The sequence below is a fragment of the Eretmochelys imbricata genome, chromosome 6, assembly GCF_965152235.1.
Source record: "Eretmochelys imbricata isolate rEreImb1 chromosome 6, rEreImb1.hap1, whole genome shotgun sequence".
Classification (NCBI taxonomy): domain Eukaryota; kingdom Metazoa; phylum Chordata; order Testudines; family Cheloniidae; genus Eretmochelys; species Eretmochelys imbricata.
In genome coordinates this window covers 68,184,364-68,205,642 of record NC_135577.1, presented here as the reverse complement: position 1 = coordinate 68,205,642, position 21,279 = coordinate 68,184,364, and the positions used below count along the sequence as shown (strand labels likewise).

At 40.9% G+C, this 21,279-nt stretch overlaps 1 protein-coding gene across 6 annotated transcripts in view; it reads left to right on the top strand.

The window, feature by feature from the left end:
- NUMB (NUMB endocytic adaptor protein) overlaps window positions 1-19,224 on the top strand; it is a 160,196-nt gene extending 140,972 nt beyond the window's left edge. For 4 of the 6 annotated variants that reach the window (XM_077818772.1, XM_077818769.1, XM_077818770.1 and 1 more), the window contains 7 exons: window positions 4,751-4,825; window positions 5,427-5,567; window positions 6,955-7,156; window positions 9,408-9,710; window positions 12,448-12,597; window positions 13,550-13,693; window positions 17,306-19,224. In XM_077818772.1, the coding sequence (XP_077674898.1) occupies window positions 4,751-4,825; window positions 5,427-5,567; window positions 6,955-7,156; window positions 9,408-9,710; window positions 12,448-12,597; window positions 13,550-13,693; window positions 17,306-18,006 (1,716 nt within the window). In that variant the 3' untranslated portion in view covers window positions 18,007-19,224. The remainder of the gene's footprint in view (window positions 1-4,750; window positions 4,826-5,426; window positions 5,568-6,954; window positions 7,157-9,407; window positions 9,711-12,447; window positions 12,598-13,549; window positions 13,694-17,305) is intronic. The other 2 variants (XM_077818774.1, XM_077818773.1) reach the window with 1 other exon arrangement.
- Window positions 19,225-21,279: the final 2,055 nt, after the last annotated feature.

Here is a 21,279-nt window from a genome sequence, read left to right as displayed (position 1 = left end):
TTTTAAGGTCATTAAAAGTTCCTAAAGCTTCATTTTCTGAGCGCTGTGCAACACATAAATTAATGTCCTGCCTTTATAGGTGGAAGGGTGTAATTTTTTTAAAATAAAACTTGTCTGTGGTGGAGTTGTGATGAGTAAGCTCAGGTGAAATGGTCAGCACATGTATTCCACTGCCACGTGTGTATTTATGTGTAAAGTGTAGGCATGCATATGTCAGGGGCATATGCCTATGTTTGCCAAAAGCTGGGAATGGGCGACGGGACGGATCAGTTGATGATTAACTATTCTCTTCATTACCTCTGGGACACCTGGCACTGGCCACTATCGGAAGACAGGATGCTGGGCTAGATGGACCTTTGGTCTGACCCAGTATGGCCATTCTTATGTCTCTGTATATATGCATAGAAATTATAAATGTATCTGTGTATTTTTGTATAGGGTTCAGACTTGAGTTGACACAGCAACAAAATGAATGGAAGCAGCTCGTACCTCTTAAGGTTTGTCTACACTGCAATTAAACAGCCCCTTCCCAAGCCAGTTGGATAGGTCAGCTGCAAGTGTTTAATTGCAATATAGATGTTTGGGCTTGGGCTGGAGCCTGGGCTCTAGGACCCTTTGAGGTGGAAGGATCCTGGCAGCCAAAGCCCAAACATCTGTACTGCAATTAAACAGCCCCTTAGCCCTTGCCCTGTGAGCCCGAGACAGCTGGCACAGGCAATCCACATGTCTAATTACAGTGTAGATATACCCTTAAACTACATCTACACTTGGAGCTAGGAGTGTGATTCTTGGCTCACACAGACATACACTAACTCTCATCAAGCTAGCATGCTAAAAATAGTGTAGCCACAGCACCACAGGCAGTTGTGAGCAGAAGCATGGGCTAGCCACTCTACGAACAAATCTGTGGGGTCCAGATGGGTTTGTATTCAGAGTGGCTAGTCCATGCTGCTGCTCACCTCTGCCTCTGGTGCGGTGGCTACACTACTATTTGTAGTGTGCTAGCTCAATGAGAGCTCCTTTGAGTGTTACACCACCAGCTCCAAGTGTTGGATGTAGCCTGAGCTATTGTTCTAGTCTAAGGCAGTGCTAACTGGCTGACATTCAGAAATCTGTCTTAATCTAACTGGCTGGAAACTTGTATTTAAAAATGAAATCTTTTATTTTGCAGTATCTGAGTCAGCTAGATGCATAGTGGTCAGGATTGTTTTACTTTGCTGTTTTAAAGCTTTTAATGTCACAAAACTTGCATATAGACATGTGACTCAGTAATTCCATATTGCCTCTTAATTTTAACACCTTAACTGCCATGAGAAACACTATTCTTTAGAAAAGAACTTGACTTCAGTCTGCTGCTTTCTTCTACTACTGATGTCCATTTTTAGGCATTGATGTAACCCACTGGTCAGGGGCCTGCACTTTAACAGCATTGATATAATCCAAAAGCTACCTGTGTGGCGTTGAGAGGCTGCTATAGTCTCTGCATATATCCTTGGTGGAGATCAAGATGGAGTTACCTAATAACATAGGTTGAGACTTTTGGTCCAGCATATCTTGTTAATTTGTGTGTCTAGTACTTTCAGTGCCTATAACTTTTGGCTTTTGCTCACTCACGCTTTGTTGATTATACTTGATGTAATACACTGGGGTCTCTGGCACAACTTAATCTATATAGCCTGGTGAATAGGATGTCTTCTGTCATGGTGGAGTCAATACTTCATGCACTCTGTCTTGGCAGCCCCAAATATTGCTAACACAGTAAGTGCCATATGTACAGATACCCATATCTTCATTCTAACCATTGACACAATCCTCTCATTTTGCCCCACTAATTATGGGAGGAGTTCTTTGCACTTTGTTAGGATTCAAGAATGCTGTCAGCATTCCCTTCACACTGTTTAGTATTTTGAACAAAGCTGGGAAGGATAGGCTAAGGATTCAGCAGGTGGAAGAGCTGTAGAAAGTCCACACTTCTAAGGGGACAGAAAAGGAGAACGTCACTAGTTGAATTTTAGAGGATCTGGGACACTGCAAAAAGGATAAACAAAGCTTTCCCATTTTTAATGTAAAGACTATCAAGGATCTCCAGCGAAAATGGGAGTTCCTTGCTGAAGTCTTCCAATAATCGGGCTTCATTATCTACCTAATTCTTGACTAGGTGATAGAATAAGAGGGCAATAACCTTCGGAATAATTTTCAACTCGGTATAAAAAATAGCACAACAAACATCTTGTGCTAAGAGACTGCAGGCTATGTCTCACTACATTTAGAATACAGACTGCAAGGACTATAGTATGAATTCTGTTAATTTGTTTTTGAGGTAAGTCTTAAAGGTGGGCTCTAGTAGGAAAGTTTCAATCCTTGATTTAGGAGGTGACAGTCTTACGCTGGCAAACTTGAATTTGCGCTATGCAAGAAGTGGCATACATATTCTCATCTTCTAGTCTCTTCACTCTGAGAAATACATGGAGGAGTTTCATGGCTTCATTAAATTGGGATTTGGCAATATGTGAGTAAAGGATGAGGATATATTTTCTTGGGATCAATGCTTGCTTCTAGAAGCACATGGCTGAGTTTGTTTTCTAAAAAGAGTTGTATCAAGTTTTGCTTCTTTAGAAGATTTTGAAAAGACCCTTCCCCGAAGCTTTACTCTCCTGGAATGAGGTCGTATTTACTCTTTGGAGAAAGTTGTTTTCCTTATTCTTCCCACCCAGCTTCATCACATACCTTTGTTTTTTCGTGACTTTTATATTTGCTGAAACAAAGATATTGATTAACATTATGGATGGTTTAAAAGAAACTGGTATCCGTTTTAAAAAGTCAAAGGAGAGACATCTAGATTTGTGAAGAATTTTGAAGTTATGGAAGTTGTTGATTGAGAGCTGGGAGCACAGGCCCAAAGAGTGTGGCTATCCCATATTTACTGCCTTCTAAAACAAAGAATTTTAGAAATCATTTATTTATATATTGCAATATTTTCTGTTTGTTCAGCCTGGCTGATAACCTACATTTTAAAACTGGGCCCCTTTCCATAGCTTTCTTCCCTGAAGTCCTCTAAATTAATCTTCCTTACAATTCAGTTCCAGGTACCATAATCAGTGTTTACCTTAATGTGCTGGTCTTCCCCCTCTATCTCGCTGATTCAGAAATCAGGGACAGTCGGTTGCAGTTACAACAAACTACAAAGTCCTCTTCTCCCTCTCCCCTCCCACCCCTTCATCTTTCCTCTGATAATGTAACCACTGTAATACAAGTGAAGGCTTACCACTCCAGCACACCCAATAGAATATCCTATCCATACACTGTAATTCTAAAATCAGTATTGCATAAATGGAACATTCATTGGCTTTAAATTGGGGTGAATCATAGATTTCAGCAGTGTTCCAGTGCTTTATGTATGAGGATAAGTAACTCATGGAAATCCGTGATGTAGCCGCAGAGGAACCATTTTAAAAAACGCAGTTCTTACACAGGAAGGCCACCAGAGATCACTCATTCATCCACACTTCTGCTGCTATGCTCCATTGCAGTGGCCTGAGGGGTGATACCCAAAGGTCTCCCTGAGATGGCTGTTTATAGTACTGACCGTTGTGGTGTGATGGAAGCCTAGTGTATAAAACAAACCAGGAAGAAAGGAAATTGTTTATCTGGCTGAGACGTGAAAAGGATAGGTAAGCATGAAAACCTGAAGTATAGATCCTTTTTATTTTTTTTATTTAACTTTTTTAGTCAGGAGTAGGAAAATGCAATACTTTGGGAAAGAAATTTTTCTTCTAGCTGCATTTCTGAGTAACAACCAGCAAAATGGTGTTTTTAACTAAACTGAGAAACTGCTCCATCTCTAATGTGAGATGTCATTCTTTAAAAATTGTTTTATCTGATGGGTGTTATGCAGTATTTTGCTATTTTCTCTTAAACGAAACAGTTTAATATCCAAAAAATAAATGGCGCTTTTAGCTTTTCAAGTTCTTCCTCTCAGCTTCCCATGTTTCTGTTGGTCTCTACTCAGAGCAGGTAAAAGCTCCCACAGCCAAATTTTGGATGCTTGCCAAAGTGCTCCATGTAAAATATTAACCTTTTCATCTTATAACACAATGCTTTCTAGACATATTAAACATTTTAATAAAAATTTCCTTAAGTGTCACTGCACGTTTAGTGCATAGCTAATAGCTGAAGAACACATTTACCGTTAATGCTAAGTGCAAGTATTATGCATTAAAGGTGCATAGCACTAATAACATTTTGCAGGTGATTCTAATACTGTGATTTAAGGTGATGCCGTGATTCTGCCACACGATTATTGGGGGAGAGGGCTAGGGTGGTGGAAAGATCAGGTAAGAATTCTTACATTGTTTAAACTTGTACTATAGAAGCTACCTGTGGTGTAACTCCTTATGCATTAGTGTTATCTGACTTTTTAATTTTCTTGGTTGACCTTTTTAAATGGGTGAACAATTCAATCTTGAATTCTTTGCCTATAAATGAAAGTATTAACCTGTCTTTAATTTCACCTGTTCTATTCCTTTCTCTTCCCCTGCCCCCCCTCATTTGCATTGTGTTTCTGAAAGACTGGCTTTGGCTTGGTTCTCTGAATGTTTTGCAGTTTGATTTGAGTATCTGGCTTTGGGCATCTCTACTGAACTTGGACTTCATCTGCACTTACTATTGTGGTTCTTGGAAAGCGGAAGTAGGTGTACAATCTGAAAACATTGCTGTAATACTGTGTTTTTCCCTTTTCTTCCCTTGAAAGACTGGAAAGAAGGCAGTTAAGGCAGTCCTGTGGGTTTCGGCAGATGGACTCAGAGTTGTAGATGAGAAAACTAAGGTGAGACTTTGATTTTACATTGTATCAAAATGCCTCTAATCTTTGGTACCCCTGTTCTTTTTTGGACAAGTACTTGTCCACTGAAAGAGAGGCCTACATGCACGTGATCAGTTTAATTATTCATTACGTAGTGAAAATAAACTGAATTTTGTAGTGAACCATTTGAAATGCATATTTTTACTGTCTTATTCTGCAGTGCACCCTGTGCTCATCTGACTAAACATAGCAGTTAATGTGAGCCTGGAATTCTGTTTTTGTTTAATCTGCCAGGAAAGCACATTTTCCTAATCATTTCTATCCATGTAGTACATGCAGAGTTCCCCTGACCCTGATGTCCTTTATGTACTAGTAGAGATACATGAGAGATTAATGTATAAAGAAATTTATATTGATCAATCCAGTTTACAGTGCATCTGAAGTTCCAGATCATTGTATCTTATGAGCAAGCTTCCAAAAATGCAGCAAGGGAGTTAAATAAAACGTACAGTAAGGAGAATCATATGTCTCTGAGATTTAGGTAGGTAACATGGAAAATGACTTGTTTTTTTTAAGTAAGCACCTGTTTACACTCTTGTTTTTTTGGGGTGGGGGTTTCCTTTAGGATCTTATAGTTGATCAGACAATAGAGAAGGTTTCTTTCTGTGCTCCGGACCGAAATTTTGACAGGGCATTCTCTTATATCTGTCGAGATGGCACTACACGGCGTTGGATATGCCACTGCTTCATGGCTGTAAAGGACACAGTAAGTTGAGTGTGATAGGGTCTGCATTTAGCTTCTGCTGTGGCTAGAAGGAGGAAGAGCTGCACCCCACAGATTTTTGAAGTCTATATGTAATAAAACTTAAATTTATCTAGAGAATATGCTCCAAAGGGTTTTCACCCTAAACCAAAATATTGTATTACTATTTGGTTGCAATTCTATGGTTGCAGTTCTAATTTTTTGTTTGAATTGTTTGCTTCCCGATTTGTGGTAGCCTAGTCATCTTATGGAGAGAGATGGTACCCAGCACGGTGTATAAATGGAAGGCAGTCAGAACAGAACTACACATTTAAAAATAAAGACAGAAGATACTTGTATCTGAAAATGTATACAGCTGAAAACTGAAATAGAAATGACAGTCTGAGGTAAAAACTCTATAGAGGGTAATTATAGACTTGGTGGTAGTGTTTTGAGGCCTCTTGTGTGCAAACGCACATAGAAGGCAAAGTAATTCTGATCCTCAGAATTAAAATTAAACTGCATAAATTGTGATCACCTTTGGCTTATAAAAATTAAAAGGAGACTGGGAAGCTGGTTACTTCTGTTGCAACTTATAGGACAGTAAGTTTTTTTGAATTCCAGACATCAGCAGTAATATTGGAGTTGTCTTTTAGAAGACTTGAAAGCTTTTTATACAATAATAAAATAACTTTGTGTGCCTACATCCAGGCCAGCCAAGGTCAAACTAGACTGAGTCATGAAGATTCTTAGCGTTTCACTGCTGTTGTGATGAACCTCCCTTCCTGGCCTCTCATTTTCTAAATAGGGGGATAAGATGTGGGGAAGCTCCCTTTTGTATCACAGTAGCCTTGTTCTTTGTTTAGTAAAACTGGGGTTGTTATGGAACCATTGTAAATCTTAATCTTGAGCATATTATGGACAGCTATTTTTCAAGAAGTCTGCCTCTAAGTACTAGTTTAGGTCTGCAGTCAGGGTCATTACAGGAACAAGTATTCAAGATTTGTGAGCCAGAGAGAGCCCTATGAAAATTTTCTACCTCTGTAACAGTGGCAACCTTTTGGACTTGAGTGCTTGCTACTCCAAAAAATGGCTTTACGGAGTTCCCTCTGAGCACAGTTGAACCCAAAGGCAAATTATTCCACTAGTATCTTAGTCGCAGTTGAACTAAACAGCATATCTGGAAAACTCTTACGCTGGGCTTTTCCAGCAATGTTTGTGTAGTAACAGAAGAGAGTCTTTGTACGCAAAGGGTTAATTTAAACCCATGCAGTATGACCAGGCCTAGCAGTTATCTGAGGCTCCTTAATTAGATTCTTCTTGGGAAAGGCAACTATCACTGAGTAATACACAAAACACATGTATGTATGGTTGTGCCAGTTCCTATATGATGCAATGTCTTCTTGTACAGGGGGAACGGTTGAGTCATGCTGTGGGCTGTGCGTTTGCAGCATGCCTGGAGCGAAAGCAGAAACGAGAGAAGGAGTGTGGAGTGACTGCCACCTTTGATGCCAGCAGAACCACATTCACAAGAGAGGGATCTTTCAGGGTCACCACAGCTACTGAGCAAGCAGAAAGAGAGGAAATAATGAGACACATACAGGATGCTAAAGGTAAAGGACTGCAAGTTGTGTGATTTTTTTTGTTTACCATGGACAATCTGTACAAGTGACTCATAGTCTATGCAGAGAATAAAGGATTAACTTCTCCACAAACTCCTACAGTTCTGGGAAAAACAAGGCTAATCACATGGTGCAGCATGCTTGTCATTCGCTGAACATTTAATGTCCACGTAAAGATATGAAATGATCCCAGCTGCCCCCCCTAGAAAATCACAAAACATTGATCCATGTGTGAATGCAACTAGAAAAAGCTTCTACTTTTTGTTTGTTTTCTTAGCAGGTAGGTTAAAAGGTGTCTTGTAGAGGGAAGATGGTAGGTCCCAGGATAAAGGGATTTGCAATGAAAATGGTCCAGGGACTTTTAAAAAGCTTTAAAAAAAAAAAAAAATCAGTAAGGAAAAAATATAAAATCCAGCCATTTTTGAAGAGTTTTAAACTCTGGCTTTAGACCAAAAATATCTCCCTGGTTTTGATGATACTGTCCAATTTGCTGGAAAACTGATGGCTTTATACCCAAAGAGAGAATATTGGAGATGTAAAGGTACCCTTTATGAGTCAGTTGCATTTGTCACGTTTTCTTCATTAGTCAGATGAATAAGTGATAATGGGGTTATACAGAATTGCACAGTCAGAATGAGGGACCTGAAGTAAAGGTGTTAAAGGGTCTAGAATGTTTTAGGGTTTGTGTAAAGATGGCTCCATCTTCAGACCCCAATTTTTTTGTCAAATAAATAAACTATTAAATGAGTTGGGGCCTTCTGTATTTTCTAGTAACCTAGTAATATTACAAAAAGTAGTATTCTCCATTGTTTGTCTGACAATTCAGTAGAAGTTATCTCTAATAAAAACTCCCATAACAAGTTTCATACTTCCTCTCTGAACTTGCTAAACCCTAATCTTGATATATCTTGTAGTCTTCATCAGCTACCCACTGTTCCTGATACATCAATTTTAAAACTTACTAACTGAAGCTTTAACTCAGAAGTCAATGTAACTCCAGGGCATGAATCACAGAAATCATGCCTCAAGGTGTGAAATCTTTTTCAAGGAAGACTTATTAAAGTTTTTTCAGTTGAGTGAACAGCGTTCTGAGTAGTTGTGGCTAATAGGAATTAAAGGGGGCGGGACAGCCCAGTAAGTTCCTTCTTTTAATACTTACCACTTTGGAGATATCTAAAGTAATGTTTGTCTTTCAGATCTATTTGTTCTGTTGAAGCCTGTTGAAAGAAATTCACTTTTTTAAGAGGTGCTTGGAAAGCAGCAGCACTGTACAGTTGAGAGGGTTCTGTGCGTGCTGGTTTCTCTACTTAGTGATGTTTAATTCTCCTAAAAATGAATGACGTATGCCACAGCTAGAGAGGTGCATTTTTATACCATATCCTATCCATCATGAGTTGTAGTACATCTAATATTCTAGTAAAGAGTGCCTCCTAGGCCGGAATTATTGTTGTAGTGGTTTAGTATTGTCAATCTGATATGTGGACATCACTTTGTAAGTGCATTCACTCGTGACCTAATCTGGGCTTAAACTTCTACATGTCCAAAACTAAGCTTGGTCCACTGCTTCACCAGGAAGTAGGTTTCAAGTGACATAACAAAAAATTAAGCATCTGTGCTCTTACTTTGAGCAGCTTTTGGTGAAAATGTAACTAGTGACTGGCAGCTGCTCTGTCTGGAAAGGAAAATCTGCCTCTTCATCCTGTTCTGAGGTAAACCAGAGACTTTGGCTTTCTGGACATGTAAATTGTTTAGTGACTTAATTGAATAGAAGTAACACTAACAATTCTGTCCATATGCTGTTCACCTCACAATTTTGCACAAGTTTATAAAATAAGAATGGGGCTGTATTTTTAATCTTACAAGTTTTTGTGTGTGTGTTTGTTTCGGGTTTTTTGAGCCAGAAGTAAAACTGAATTCCTATTGGTTTAGGAACACTTGACATATCCCCACCACCAAGCAGCTAAAAAGGAATATACATTTTACACAGCGCCTGTCCATGTAAAGTGCATGGTCTGTCTTAGTGTTAAATACACGTGTGTGCAAACAGTTGCCAATGGTGAAATGAACAGCTGTAGAGAACTGATTTTTCTGTTGTAATATTAACACTTTGAGCGACAAAGGCAGTTTTAACTATAATTACAGCAAGTTTATCCTCTGAAAACACACCAATACTGCTGACCCGGGAAAAGTGTTTAGCAGTGCTTCACTTTCCTAAACTTTTATGTTCTGTTTCTTTTCACAGCTGAAACAGAAGTGAAAACAGCAGCAGCTCCCAGTGCTACACCCAGCAATACTGCCCAATCTCCTGGCTCCCCAACCTCTCCCACTGCTGACATCACTGCTTCTCTAGATAAAGAGATGAATCATCCCCATGCTATCCCACGAAGGCATGCCCCTATAGAGCAACTTGCTAGGCAAGGCTCTTTCCGAGGTTTCCCTGCCCTTAGCCAGAAGATGTCCCCCTTTAAACGCCAGCTGTCATTGCGAATAAATGAGCTGCCTTCAACAGTGCAAAGAAAGACAGACTTCCCCATGAAGAACTCAGGTAAAAGCAAGTGTGTGTTCTACCACAGTGGTTCTCAACCAGGAGTCCGGGGCCCCATGTGGGGCTATGAGCAGGTTTCAGGAGGTCCACCAAGCAAGGCCAGCATTAGACTTTTCTGAGGCTCAGGGCAGAAAGCCGAAGTCCCACTGCATGGGGCTGAAGCCTGAGCATTATAGCTTCACGGGGGGCCCCTGCAGCATGGGGCCCCAGGCAGTTGCCCTGCTTGCTACCCCTTAACTCCGGCCCTGGCTTTTATATGCAGAAAAACAGTGGTTGTGACACAGGTGGCCCGTGGAGTTTTTATAGCATGTTGTGGGGGGTCTCAGAAAGAAAAAGGGTGAGAACCCCTGTACCGTAACATTGTCCTTTGCAAGTGCAGAAGACAAAAGCTTCCTGCATGCTTCTTACCTCCTGGTTTTAACCATGCAGCTAACTTCCCTCAGTGCTGTTTAATGTGCCAGTTCCTTCTTTCCACTTCACTTCAGATGGCCTGCCACTAACAAAAGTGTCACAGCTCAGAAGAACTATGTTGGCAGGGAAGGGATTAGGGTTTCAAATGTAAATCATCAGCACAAGGTAAACTGACTTGTTCTTGGTGTTTGAGACTTCCAAGAAAAGCTCAGGAAGAGGTGTTGGTGAATTAGTAGGTGGCACTCTTTGCTCTGTCATTAAACCAAAGCCAGGTGTGATGGTAGGGGGCTCTGTACTAATAATGGCTTTTGAGATGTAAAATGCTAAAGTCTTGACCACTTGTGATCATTAAAGATCCTATGACCTTTTTCGCAAGTGTTATCCTAGAGGTCCCTGTCAAATTCTGACTCCCTAAATTCTTCTTCAGAGCAGTTAAATGAGCTGCTTTTGCCTCCCCAATGAAAACAACTTTTAGTATTAAGTGGTGCAAAGTGGCTGTATTTCAGTAGTGTGTGGTGCCATGTCTATTAAACTTCGAAGCTTTCACACTAAATCATCCCAATACAAATGTAAGTAGTTACAATTATGCAATATAGTAATAAAATTATATACGCACACTAGAATCCCAGTAAGTAGGATATCCTGCTGCATGTCTTATATTCTGATAGCCCCATTTTAAAGATCTGTAACCTTAAAGTTTAAAAAAAAAAAACTGAATAACGACCAAAACGGGCAGTATTTACATGTCTTCATTTGTTAATCTTTTCATCTTTAAGCTCTGATGTTAAAGCAGAAGTTGCCAAATTTCACATCTGTTTAGCATCTGGTAATGAACAACTTAGTACTAGCTAAATACATTCATGTTAAGAATTTATTCTATTACTGTCCCATTTTTTGCAGTTGTCATTTCCTTTCAGTATCGGGTTAAATGGGTTCTTTGGGAGGTGTCTTGATTAAGCATGTCCCATTTAAGTGGCAGACACTCCATTTGCTTTAGCCCAGTCTTCCTTTCAGAGTAGCAGCCGTGTTAATCTGTATTCGCAAAAAGAAAAGGAGTACTTGTGGCACTTTAGAGACTAACCAATTTATTTGAGCATAAGCTTTCATGAGCTACAGCTCACGTCATCATCCGATTAGTTACGAAAGTTTATGATTAGCTCACGAGAGCTTATGCTCAAATAAATTGGTTAGTCTCTGAGGTGCCACAAGTACTCCTTTTCTTTTTCCCAGTCTTCCTGAATTTTTCAGGTCACTTGTAATCTCTGCAATCCTGTTTTGCTTCCATTGCTTGCATGTACTGCTGAATGGTGTAGGGCTGATATCCAGAGGCACTTTTGGAGAGCAATGCAAGTAGGAATATCTGGAAAATCTGACATTGCCGCACCATTTGCCAAAAATACCTCTCTCTTTTTCCACACACATACGGACACTGGGAAATGTGGTCAAGTCTAGTTATGGAATAGACATATAAAAGCTTAACTGTCATAGTTTTATTAAAAAGAAATATACAGAAATTTAAGATGATGTAGTAGTAAGGATGTGGCACAATCAAGGTGAGTTCCCATTATACATCAAATGGGTTCTTAACAAATGATTATATTGAATTATACCACATGAGCTGTAATGCCTAGGCAGTGTCAACCTCACTTTGTATTTCCTGGCTTTTAACTGTCACAGCCGTAATACTATACAAGTAAGGAATTGTCAGTGGTGTTCCTTACAGCTTCACTTTCGGGAAAACCCATCACACAATATACCTTTTAGAGGGCAAAGTATGTGATCATTTCCTGAATGGCAGCTACACCTTCTGCTAATACATCATCTTAGCCCCTGTGAGCTGCTGTCCTGCAGTTTGAAGCCTATCATTTGAATAGTAACATCCATCTTACATCTTGAATCAGATGCCTTGTGAGCCATTGATATGTTGCATAAGACAATATAATGTACAACTGTCTTATGTCTGTAACAAAGCTGTGTTAGAACTTATTGTCTGAACTTCCTGGGAACAAAACCTGATACAATTACATGTTAAAAATGGATGGCCTGTCCTATCAACCAGGAGATAGACCATTAGAAACTCACTTCAAAACTGGAAAACAAATACTCCACTTTCTCTCAAGGATAAAACTCCCCAGATATGCTGGATATGGCTTTGTATTTCTACTGCCAAGTCTTCACCGTGGATTGAAAGGGTGGTAAACCCAATCTACGTATAAGGCTATCCAAGTCAACGGAAGGAATATCTTGTGAGATAAGGACAATATTTACTTCATCTTTTCTGTATCCCTTAACTTTCCATGAGTAATGATCTGTGTTTAATTTTCAGTCCCTGAGATGGAAGGGGAAGTGGACAGCATTAGCTCCCTGTGCTCCCAGATTACTAATGCTTTCAGCACACCGTCAGAGGACCCCTTCTCCTCTGCTCCTATGACAAAACCAATCACCGTAGTTGCACCACAGTCTCCTGCCTTTCAAGGTTTGTAACTTTTAAGCTTGCATGGACATGCTGGATGATGCTTGTATTTATGTAATTTTGCTTTCCAGTAGCATGCCATCACCATAATGTCTCAGATTTCCTCTTGCACAACCATTATATCATCTGCAGTTTGAAGACACATTCTGCTTTATTCATCTCATGTGCGTATAGCTGTTCGTTTCCTCTGTTTTGTTTATCTCCCAAAAAAGATTCATACACCATCCCCAAAATTGTATTATGTCCATGGGTTGGAGGGGGAGAGAGATAATGGCTACCTTACTATTCTGACTACTGAATTTCAGTGCGGTCTTAAATGGGGTGCCAGTGTATGCAAGTCCGATGCAGAGGGCCCCTCAAACTAGAGATCACAGATGAAGCATGTATATGACACCCAAATCATCAATTTGTTCTAAAACGTGGAGACATTTTAACATGAGGGGTGATGAGTGGGAGTTATATAATTGTGTTACTGGCCTCAGATTTTTTAGTATATATGAAATCATGTGAATGGAAGCGAGTATTATTATGGCAGAACTTCATTTTTTTAAGCACAGAGAAAACAATCAGTTGCATTTAAGTGTTCTGTTGTGACTTTCACTGCATTGTAATAATTTCCATTCTGATTCTCTCTGCATACCTGCTTTTATTTCAGCCAGTTTGAAACAGCTTTATTCATAAAACTAGCTTCTTATTTACTGATAGGATTTTAGAAAATCCACGGTCCAACTGTGTAGCTAACAGTTGATTTGGTAGAATTAAAATAACTGGCTTTATAAAGTTTGAATGGGCTGTAAATTAGTCACTGTTCCAAACTGAGCTAATTTACACAAGCTTTTGTCATGTGTCTTTGTACAAGTGGTGTATGTTGGCAGGAATGACAAGGCCCTTTCCTCCAGTAAGCTGCATGCCTTGCATGAATTAATTGCAATGATCTTGTCTGCTCCCATTTTAGTTAATGGCACTGCCTCTGCCTTCTGTGTGCTTGCTGTTAAACCATCCCAAGCTGCTGTAGCACCCACAGCTACGCCAGTTCGTGAAACCAATCCTTGGGCTCATGCCCCTGCTGCTCATACTGGAGCTGCAGCCACATTCTCTGGTAAGATTGGGTATAGGTCCTCTGAGTTGTTTTGAGAACTTAGGGTCAAAAGTATGATTGAGCCCCTGGGACAGCTACAAATGTGTCTCATTTAAGGAGTGGAAGGGACAGTGAGAAAAGCTGGAAGTAGAAGGTTTTTACCCAAGTGATAGAGGGGAGCCATGAACTGGGTAGTTATGGGATTATAGGCTGTACTGTGAGTTTTGTTTTAGCACCTGATGATTTTCTTAAGTTGCAAAAAGGCAAGTCATGGAAATTTAGAGCAAAGAAAATTCGGTGTTGTTTCTATACCTAAAATACCTTTTTATTGGCGCTAATAAGGGGAGTTTATCTGGTGGTGTGCTGTCTTCATTATCTGACCTTTTGGAAACTAAAGCTGCCCCTGAGCAGTTGATCTGGCCCTCGAGGAAGCCATGGCCTTGTATACATGGGAAAGGTTTTTTGGTATAAGCTATGGTGTGAATTTAAACCAATATAGTTATACCAGTATAACTACCCCACACATAGGCACTCTTGTTCCAGTCACTTTTTGATATAGCTTATGTTGCTTGGGAATAGATTTAAGCTAAATGAAAAAGCCATCTTTATTTCAGAGTAAATGTCTACATGGGATTGGAGGGTTGTTATACCTGCAGAACTTTTCTAATAGACAGGCCCTAAACTCCTGCTCTGATAGCTTTCCAGGCAGCCAAGGGTTTAATTTTGCCTCTCAAATGTTTTCAGCTGTTTAGCATCACATCCAGGGATGGATTATCCACAGATCCTTGAATCCAGCCCTACACACCAAGGTAGCTCGTGTAATGACAGCAGTAGACTCTTGATCTGTGGATACAGTGTCTCCACTTATTTCTGCCAAAGTCAGAGAGCTCTCTCTGCCTGATTTTAGGTATTAGACAGTTGTTAACTCACTGTTCACAGAGATTCTCTTCTATTTCAGCAAAACACTAAGCAGCATTTGCACTATAGTACTGCCTCCTTGCCTTCCTGGTTCCCCTTTCCTTCATGGTTGGAAAGTTGACATGGGGAGAGGAAGAAGGGGACCAGGGGAACTTGAGAAGGGAAGAAAGGAAGAACATGGGAGGAGGGAGAAATGATATGGAATCTAAACTGTGTTGAGAAATGAGTTAAAAGTTGAACTGCTAGGGAAAATATACTGAAATCTTGAGAATTGAACATTGCAGAAAAATTAGACAGAGGTTAACAGACTGAATTATGTAGGAAAAGAGTAAGGAAAGAGTGGAGATGAAGGAAGGGAGAGAAGGAAGAACAAAACAAAGGTGTCATAGTAAGTACAGTTTAACTATTTTATTGAATGTTGCAAGTTGTTAAATACACATTCCAAAGGTTTGAGTGTATATATACAATACAAAGAGTGTGTATCTTGTCTACTATTTTAAAAATACATTTGCAGTCCCACATTTAGGTAATGGAAAATGAGTACCTTAGGAGGAGCCCTAAAGTGTTCATGAATTCCTAGTCCCATGAGATCCAACCTCCTGTAAAAATCCTAAAATCCATCAGGGCAAGGATATTCAAACAACCACCCCTCCCCCTGAGATCCCTCCACTAAATAATGGAATTTGTAACAAGTTCAGTCTTAGTCACTGGGGGACAGAGCATTTTGTCGCTAGGTCACAGATTCCAGTCTGGCCTCAGTTATAATGCTAAAGTTTTATTGCCATCTAAAAACCTTGGCCTATGTACAATTGGTGGTTGGTCTGAGTGGCCGGGATTTCTAATAGGCAGGTTATCAGCACTCTTGTGGGCTGTAAGTAGAAAGACCAAAGCTTAAATTGGCTATGCGACAGAACTACCATCCTTACCCAACTGGGATGGTTCCTCTCAGCTCAGGGCTAATAGGCAGTGGAGAGAACTCATATAGTTGCCTGTCATCTACATGTTCTGTTGATGAATAAGACTTTAGTCTCCAGGGCTTCCAATCAAGCACTATTCACAGTCGCTTAAATAGTTTTGGAAAATGAGGGACAAGAAAGAAGACAAGATAAAGAATAGGAAGTAGAGGAAAGAGATTTTGTGATCCTGCTAATTAAGTAAAAAAACCAAAGATACTGTTGTTACCACCATAGCTTGCTACAGCTTGAATTCGAAGGCCTTGTCTACACTACAAAGTTTTGTCGGTAAAAGCTGCCTTTTGCTGACAAAACAGGGGAGGTGTACACACTACAGAGCTACTTTTGGCAGCAAAACGAAACCACATTGACGAGAGGCATAGGGCTTTCTGTGGCAAAGTTAAAGTGACAAAGCATCAGTGTAGACACTGCTGTTTGTTTTGTTGTCATAACTGGCTTCCACCAGAATCCTACAATGCTTGCCAGGACTGCTTTGCTCACTGTTTTGAACTCTGCTGCCCTGCAGGCATGCCCCTCTCCTCCCTTCCTCCCCCCCATTTCAAAGCTCCGGGAAGTATCTGACAGCTGAGCGTGCTGCTCTGTTTGGGGAACAAAGAGCAAATCATTGGAATGCTCCTGTTCTGTCCCCAGCACTAGGAACACAGGGACATGCAGACTGCTGCTGGGGGTGGGGAGGGAGGGACTGTTGTGCTGCTTTGACATTCCTCAGTACAGAGAGCTCATGGAGCTGGTTGCTGCTCCTGGCAGCTGAGGAGGCTGTGGGAGAACTCGGCGGGAATCATAGAACCGCAGGCAGAGTGGGCTGCTTTGGGAGAGTCTACTGTGCTGAGCAGAGCTGGGGGCTGATGCTGATGCGTGGGGGGGGGGGTCCCCCTCTCCCTGCCTCAGGATAGGTCTGTCAGCCTGCTGTCTCCCCTGCCCCAGACACACCATTCTCCTCTTCCCCCTCCCCCCCCCCCCCCCCCACCTTTCAGTTGAAAAGTGGCTGGCAATCTAAAAGGATGCCCCTGGAATGATGGGATTGAGAAACCTGCATCATGTGATGCGGTACCTGCCCCATGAGGCATTGCAAACCCTTCTCAATGCATCCTGCAGCCAGTTGCACAGTGAGATACCTACCCCAGTGCACTGCTCTGTGTCAACACGAGAGCTGCTAGTGTGGACGCACTCGGCCAACACAAGGACCTAGTGTGGACATGCAACAGCGCTTTTAATTAAAGCGGCATAACTTTTGCTGACAAAACTTTGTAATGTAGACAAGGCCTAAGAGTCACCAGGCCTGACTGGCATGTTCAAAAGCTATTTTGCTCTGAACAGGAAGTCTTAAATTGCCCTTTCCTATGCCAAAGTAGGAGCAAGTAGTAAGGGAAGGTAGTGCTACATTTTCCCGCTTGCCTCTCACCTTCCTTCTCCCTCTCCCTCCCCCTCTCGGAAAACCAACCTCAGATCTCTGCTGTAAAAGGATGCTTCAGTGCTGCCAGTGTCCCCTCCTGAATGGAGGTGATGGGAGTGCTAGTGGCAAATTTGTTAGATAAAATCTCTTCTGGAACAAGGGAATTCTTCTCTCTCCCCTTCTTCCTCCTGCTGCAGAGATTGCAGCATCCTCGCAAGCTGTGGGGGTTGAGAGCCTGGGGCTGCATTTGAGTACACATCTTTGGAGCCCTTTGACTAGCTTTGATAAGGAGGTGAACATAGCTGGCAAACTGATGTTTTACTGACTTCCCCATGTTTTTCTTTCCAGGTACTGAATGGAGCACTTCCTCCAGTGCAGCTTCACCAAGTCTCTTCCAGATGACTCACAGACGCACTCCCTCAGAGGCAGACCGCTGGTTGGAAGAAGTATCCAAGACGGTCAGAGCCCAGCAGCCACCACCAGCAGCCCCACAGCCATTCACACAGCCTCCCCTTGCGGCTTCCAAGCCAGCGCCACCTTTTCCAGTGAACACCTTTGTTGCTCCTCAGCCAGTGCCAGTTGGCGTGGTACCGCCAATGCAGCCAGCATTTATCCCTGCTCAGCCGTTTGCGGTAGCAAATGGAATGGCCTTTTCTGCTTCCAGTGTGCCTGTGGTTGGAATCACTCCTTCTCAGATGGTAGCCAATGTTTTTGGAACTGCAAGTCCCATTCCAGCATCCCATCCCCATCAGTCACCTAGTCTTGTCAAACAGCAGACGTTCCCCCAGTCTGAAACCAACAGTGCTACTGCCAGTCCATTCTTCAAATCTTCTGCTCAGCACAATGGCTCCGCAGCTTTCAATGGCGTTGACAGTAGCAAATGGGCCACTGAGGACAAGCAGTTACAGCCTCCTGCATCTGGCCACCAGGTAGATCCATTTGAAGCACAGTGGGCAGCACTAGAAAGCAAGGCAAAGCAGCGCACTAACCCATCTCCAACTAACCCCTTCTCAAGTGATTTACAGAAGACGTTTGAGATCGAGCTTTAAACATGTATTGTGTGCTAGGATGGAGGGAGCAGAGGACTAGTTCTAATTTGAACATTTTGATAAACTAAAAAGGTCCCTACAAATGAAGAGGGAGCAGTCATGGGAAGGAGAAACCTACGATGGACCTGTTATGCAGTTATTAGACAGGAATCATGGAAACACCCCTTTCTGCCCGCCCTCCCCCCCTCCCCGCTTGGAAAGCTAAATGGCAGAGGAAACCTAAGAGATCCGAGGTGGGGGTTGAGCCCTGAAGCCCATTTGCTGGAATATCAAGAGATCTCACAGGATGAATATCCAATGATCTACCTTTGTCTTTAGGTTCTTTCTACTTTTCTGTGAATTGTGAACATTCCCCTGGAGGAAAGAGGAAGCAAAGTTTTCTAAGGTGGGGAAAGGAGTTGTTGGATGTATTAGGAGAGGGGGGAGTTGTCAACTGCCCAGCAAAAGCTGTTTGTGGAAAAAGTTGAGCTTCCATTTTGAGTAACAGAGCGAATATTATATATATAAAGAATAAAATAAAGCCAAAATCTTTATTTTTATGCATTTAGAATATTTTAAATAGTTCTGGCTATTAAAAGCTGTCTGAGTTGTAAGTAATCTTGCCAAAGGTAAAAAGGGGTGGGATGTAAGAAATTGTACATAAGATTGATTTATCACTGATTCTTATTGTAAGTAATATGGGGGAGGGAGGAGATGGGTCCCTAGCTTGTTCTTGTATAAGTTCATTTGTAAGTGGCATATTGCAACAACAATCATGAGTCATGACCAATAAAGTCACTATAGAGTAGTTTTAAATAAAAAAAAAATTAAAGAACAGTATTGCCATGGTTTGAAAACCATGGGGAAATTCTATTGTCTTTTTTTAATGGAATCAAACTAAATATTATATTGTATGTATTTTTTCTTTCATGTACTGCTGCAGTTTCCTTGTCTTAATTTTAACACTACTGTGATTTACTGTAACCATATCTACAATCTGGGGCTTCCCAGGAACCCATTTTGTGTTTGCTCCATAGATTCGTTTTTTAACTTTGTGAAACTTTGTGATTAGGGCTGCAGCTGTTCCAAGTTCTGCCTCTGGTGACTTGTGAAATCCATCTCATTTTAACTTTACTTTTAAACTTTGGCCTTACAAGCAAAAGTAAGTTATATATTTGTACTGATTATGATGATTTATAATCTGCTTTAACAGAAATAAATGTTGGTGGTAGAAACTTGCATTTTGCAAAGTTTTCCTTCTTTCTCCCTCTGCATGCCTTCTTTGTATCCTATGCACTCAGTTCATACCCTTACTTGCCTGATAAGCTGAGAAGTCACTTCAGTGCCTGTGTTAAACAAAATATTGATTCTTTCAACAGCTAAATTCCTTTTCTCATATTTTCTACATACTATTAAAACTGGTTACCTAGAGCTCTTGGACCTGATTTTTAAATGTGCTGGGCACCCAAGGTTCTCATTGACTTCATTTGAATGTTTTGAGTATCTTGAAAATCAGACTCATAGCATTTTTCACTGCCTAGTGAGATCCTTGATTTGCATCACTGATTCACATATCAGAGTGAATGTCTCGGGCTCTTATTTGCTTCCAGGGGGTGGATACTCTTCTGTTCCATGGCAGTTATGCCCAAAGCTATCAGTCTTGCTGTGTCATGTAACAGAATGGGAAAGAGTAGAGAAGGTGTTTTTCTCTTACCCAGCATAAAGGCATGAAGATCCTGGCAGCCCCTTGGAGAAGGCAATCAATCTCTGTTCTTACTGTTCTCCATTTTTCTGAGGTTCTTTGTATTCCATAAATATGTAAGCTGCTGCCTATGCTATTAAGGTAAGTGGTGATGCAATAAGAGAGTTGGTGAATGTGCTTAGATTTCCCTGTGCAGGGAGGCTAAGTATAAAACACAAGCCACTATGTGGCTCATATTTCCCTTTTTAAAAAGTTCATCATTCTGCTGAATCCAGTAATTTTGTATCTTGAATGATAAGAGAAGTTTAGTCTCAAACACTAAACCCAGGTAAAGGGATCTTGTGCTTTTATTTTTCCATTGAAATAAATTGGTACTTTCTGTGACTGCTAGAACCTGATGTGTGTCCATGGGGTAAGACGCACCCTAGGCCATGTTCCTCAAGACTTAGCAAGTGCTACCTTTTTTTAAAAAAAAAAAGTCCGTTTATTGTGTTATTTTAAAGTTGCATGGCTAAGCACTCAAGTCAGGCAATGCTGAGTTTAAGATTGGCCATGCAACATTAACTCTGCCCCTTGTGTTGTCTAATACCATGAACATACCATTTCTCAAATACAGCATGACCACTTTTTCTGCAACATCAAATACAAATGCTACCATAAATGTCACTTTTCATTCCTCTTGTAGATAGCCAGTCAAGGGGAATACAACATTCAGCTTTGTCTGATACAGCTACACCTACCATTTGATGTCAGTCCAAGCAGAATATGATCTTCCTGCAGTCCACTAACATTCTTCCCTGAACAGTGAACATATTTTACTTCATGATATTTAGAGACAGCCCAAAAAAGTAAACAACCTGCTAGTTTGGTTACTATACAATTAAAGCTTCAGCAAAATCTCAGAGAATAAAATCAGTAGGGGAAAGGACAGCTTCATTCAGTTTGTAAGGTGGTTGTATGTCTTTTTAAAACAGTGTGAAGTAACGGGTCTATTTAGGAATCCATTTGAAAAATCAAATACCTGGACAGCTGCTTCAAAATATCTATACTGAAACTGGCCATCATCCATCTTTCTACAGTGAAGAGAGAGTATGAGCAACTTAATGTAACTAACTCCACTTCATCAAAACTAGATGGTGACATCAGCTGCTTTAACCAAAAAAAGGCCTTTACTTCAAGTGGAACTTATTACCAATCCTGTGCTGCAGGAGCTGACTGTTTACATGAGTGCTACATAATTGTATAACTTAACCAAAGGTTGACTCTTGCTAACATGTTTTAAACATTATACTGTAGAAATTGTTACACTGGTAAATCGTCTTCAGCTCAGCCTGGGGGAAGTGTGGTGACCACTCAGTTTCGGATAAAGTTCTAACTGTGTTTCGTTCACTTTTCTCTATATGCTTGCTTCAGGGCATTGCAATGGTAAATCAGAAGGGGGCAGGGCTAGCCTCTAGTGGTGTTCTCCTGCTGCTGGTGCTCTGTAGAGAACATGCACAGCCCCCTGAGAGGAATCTTAATATTGAGAGATTTAGGAATTGAATTTCACTAATTTATATTTCTCCATATGGTGACTGCCAACCAGAAAAGTG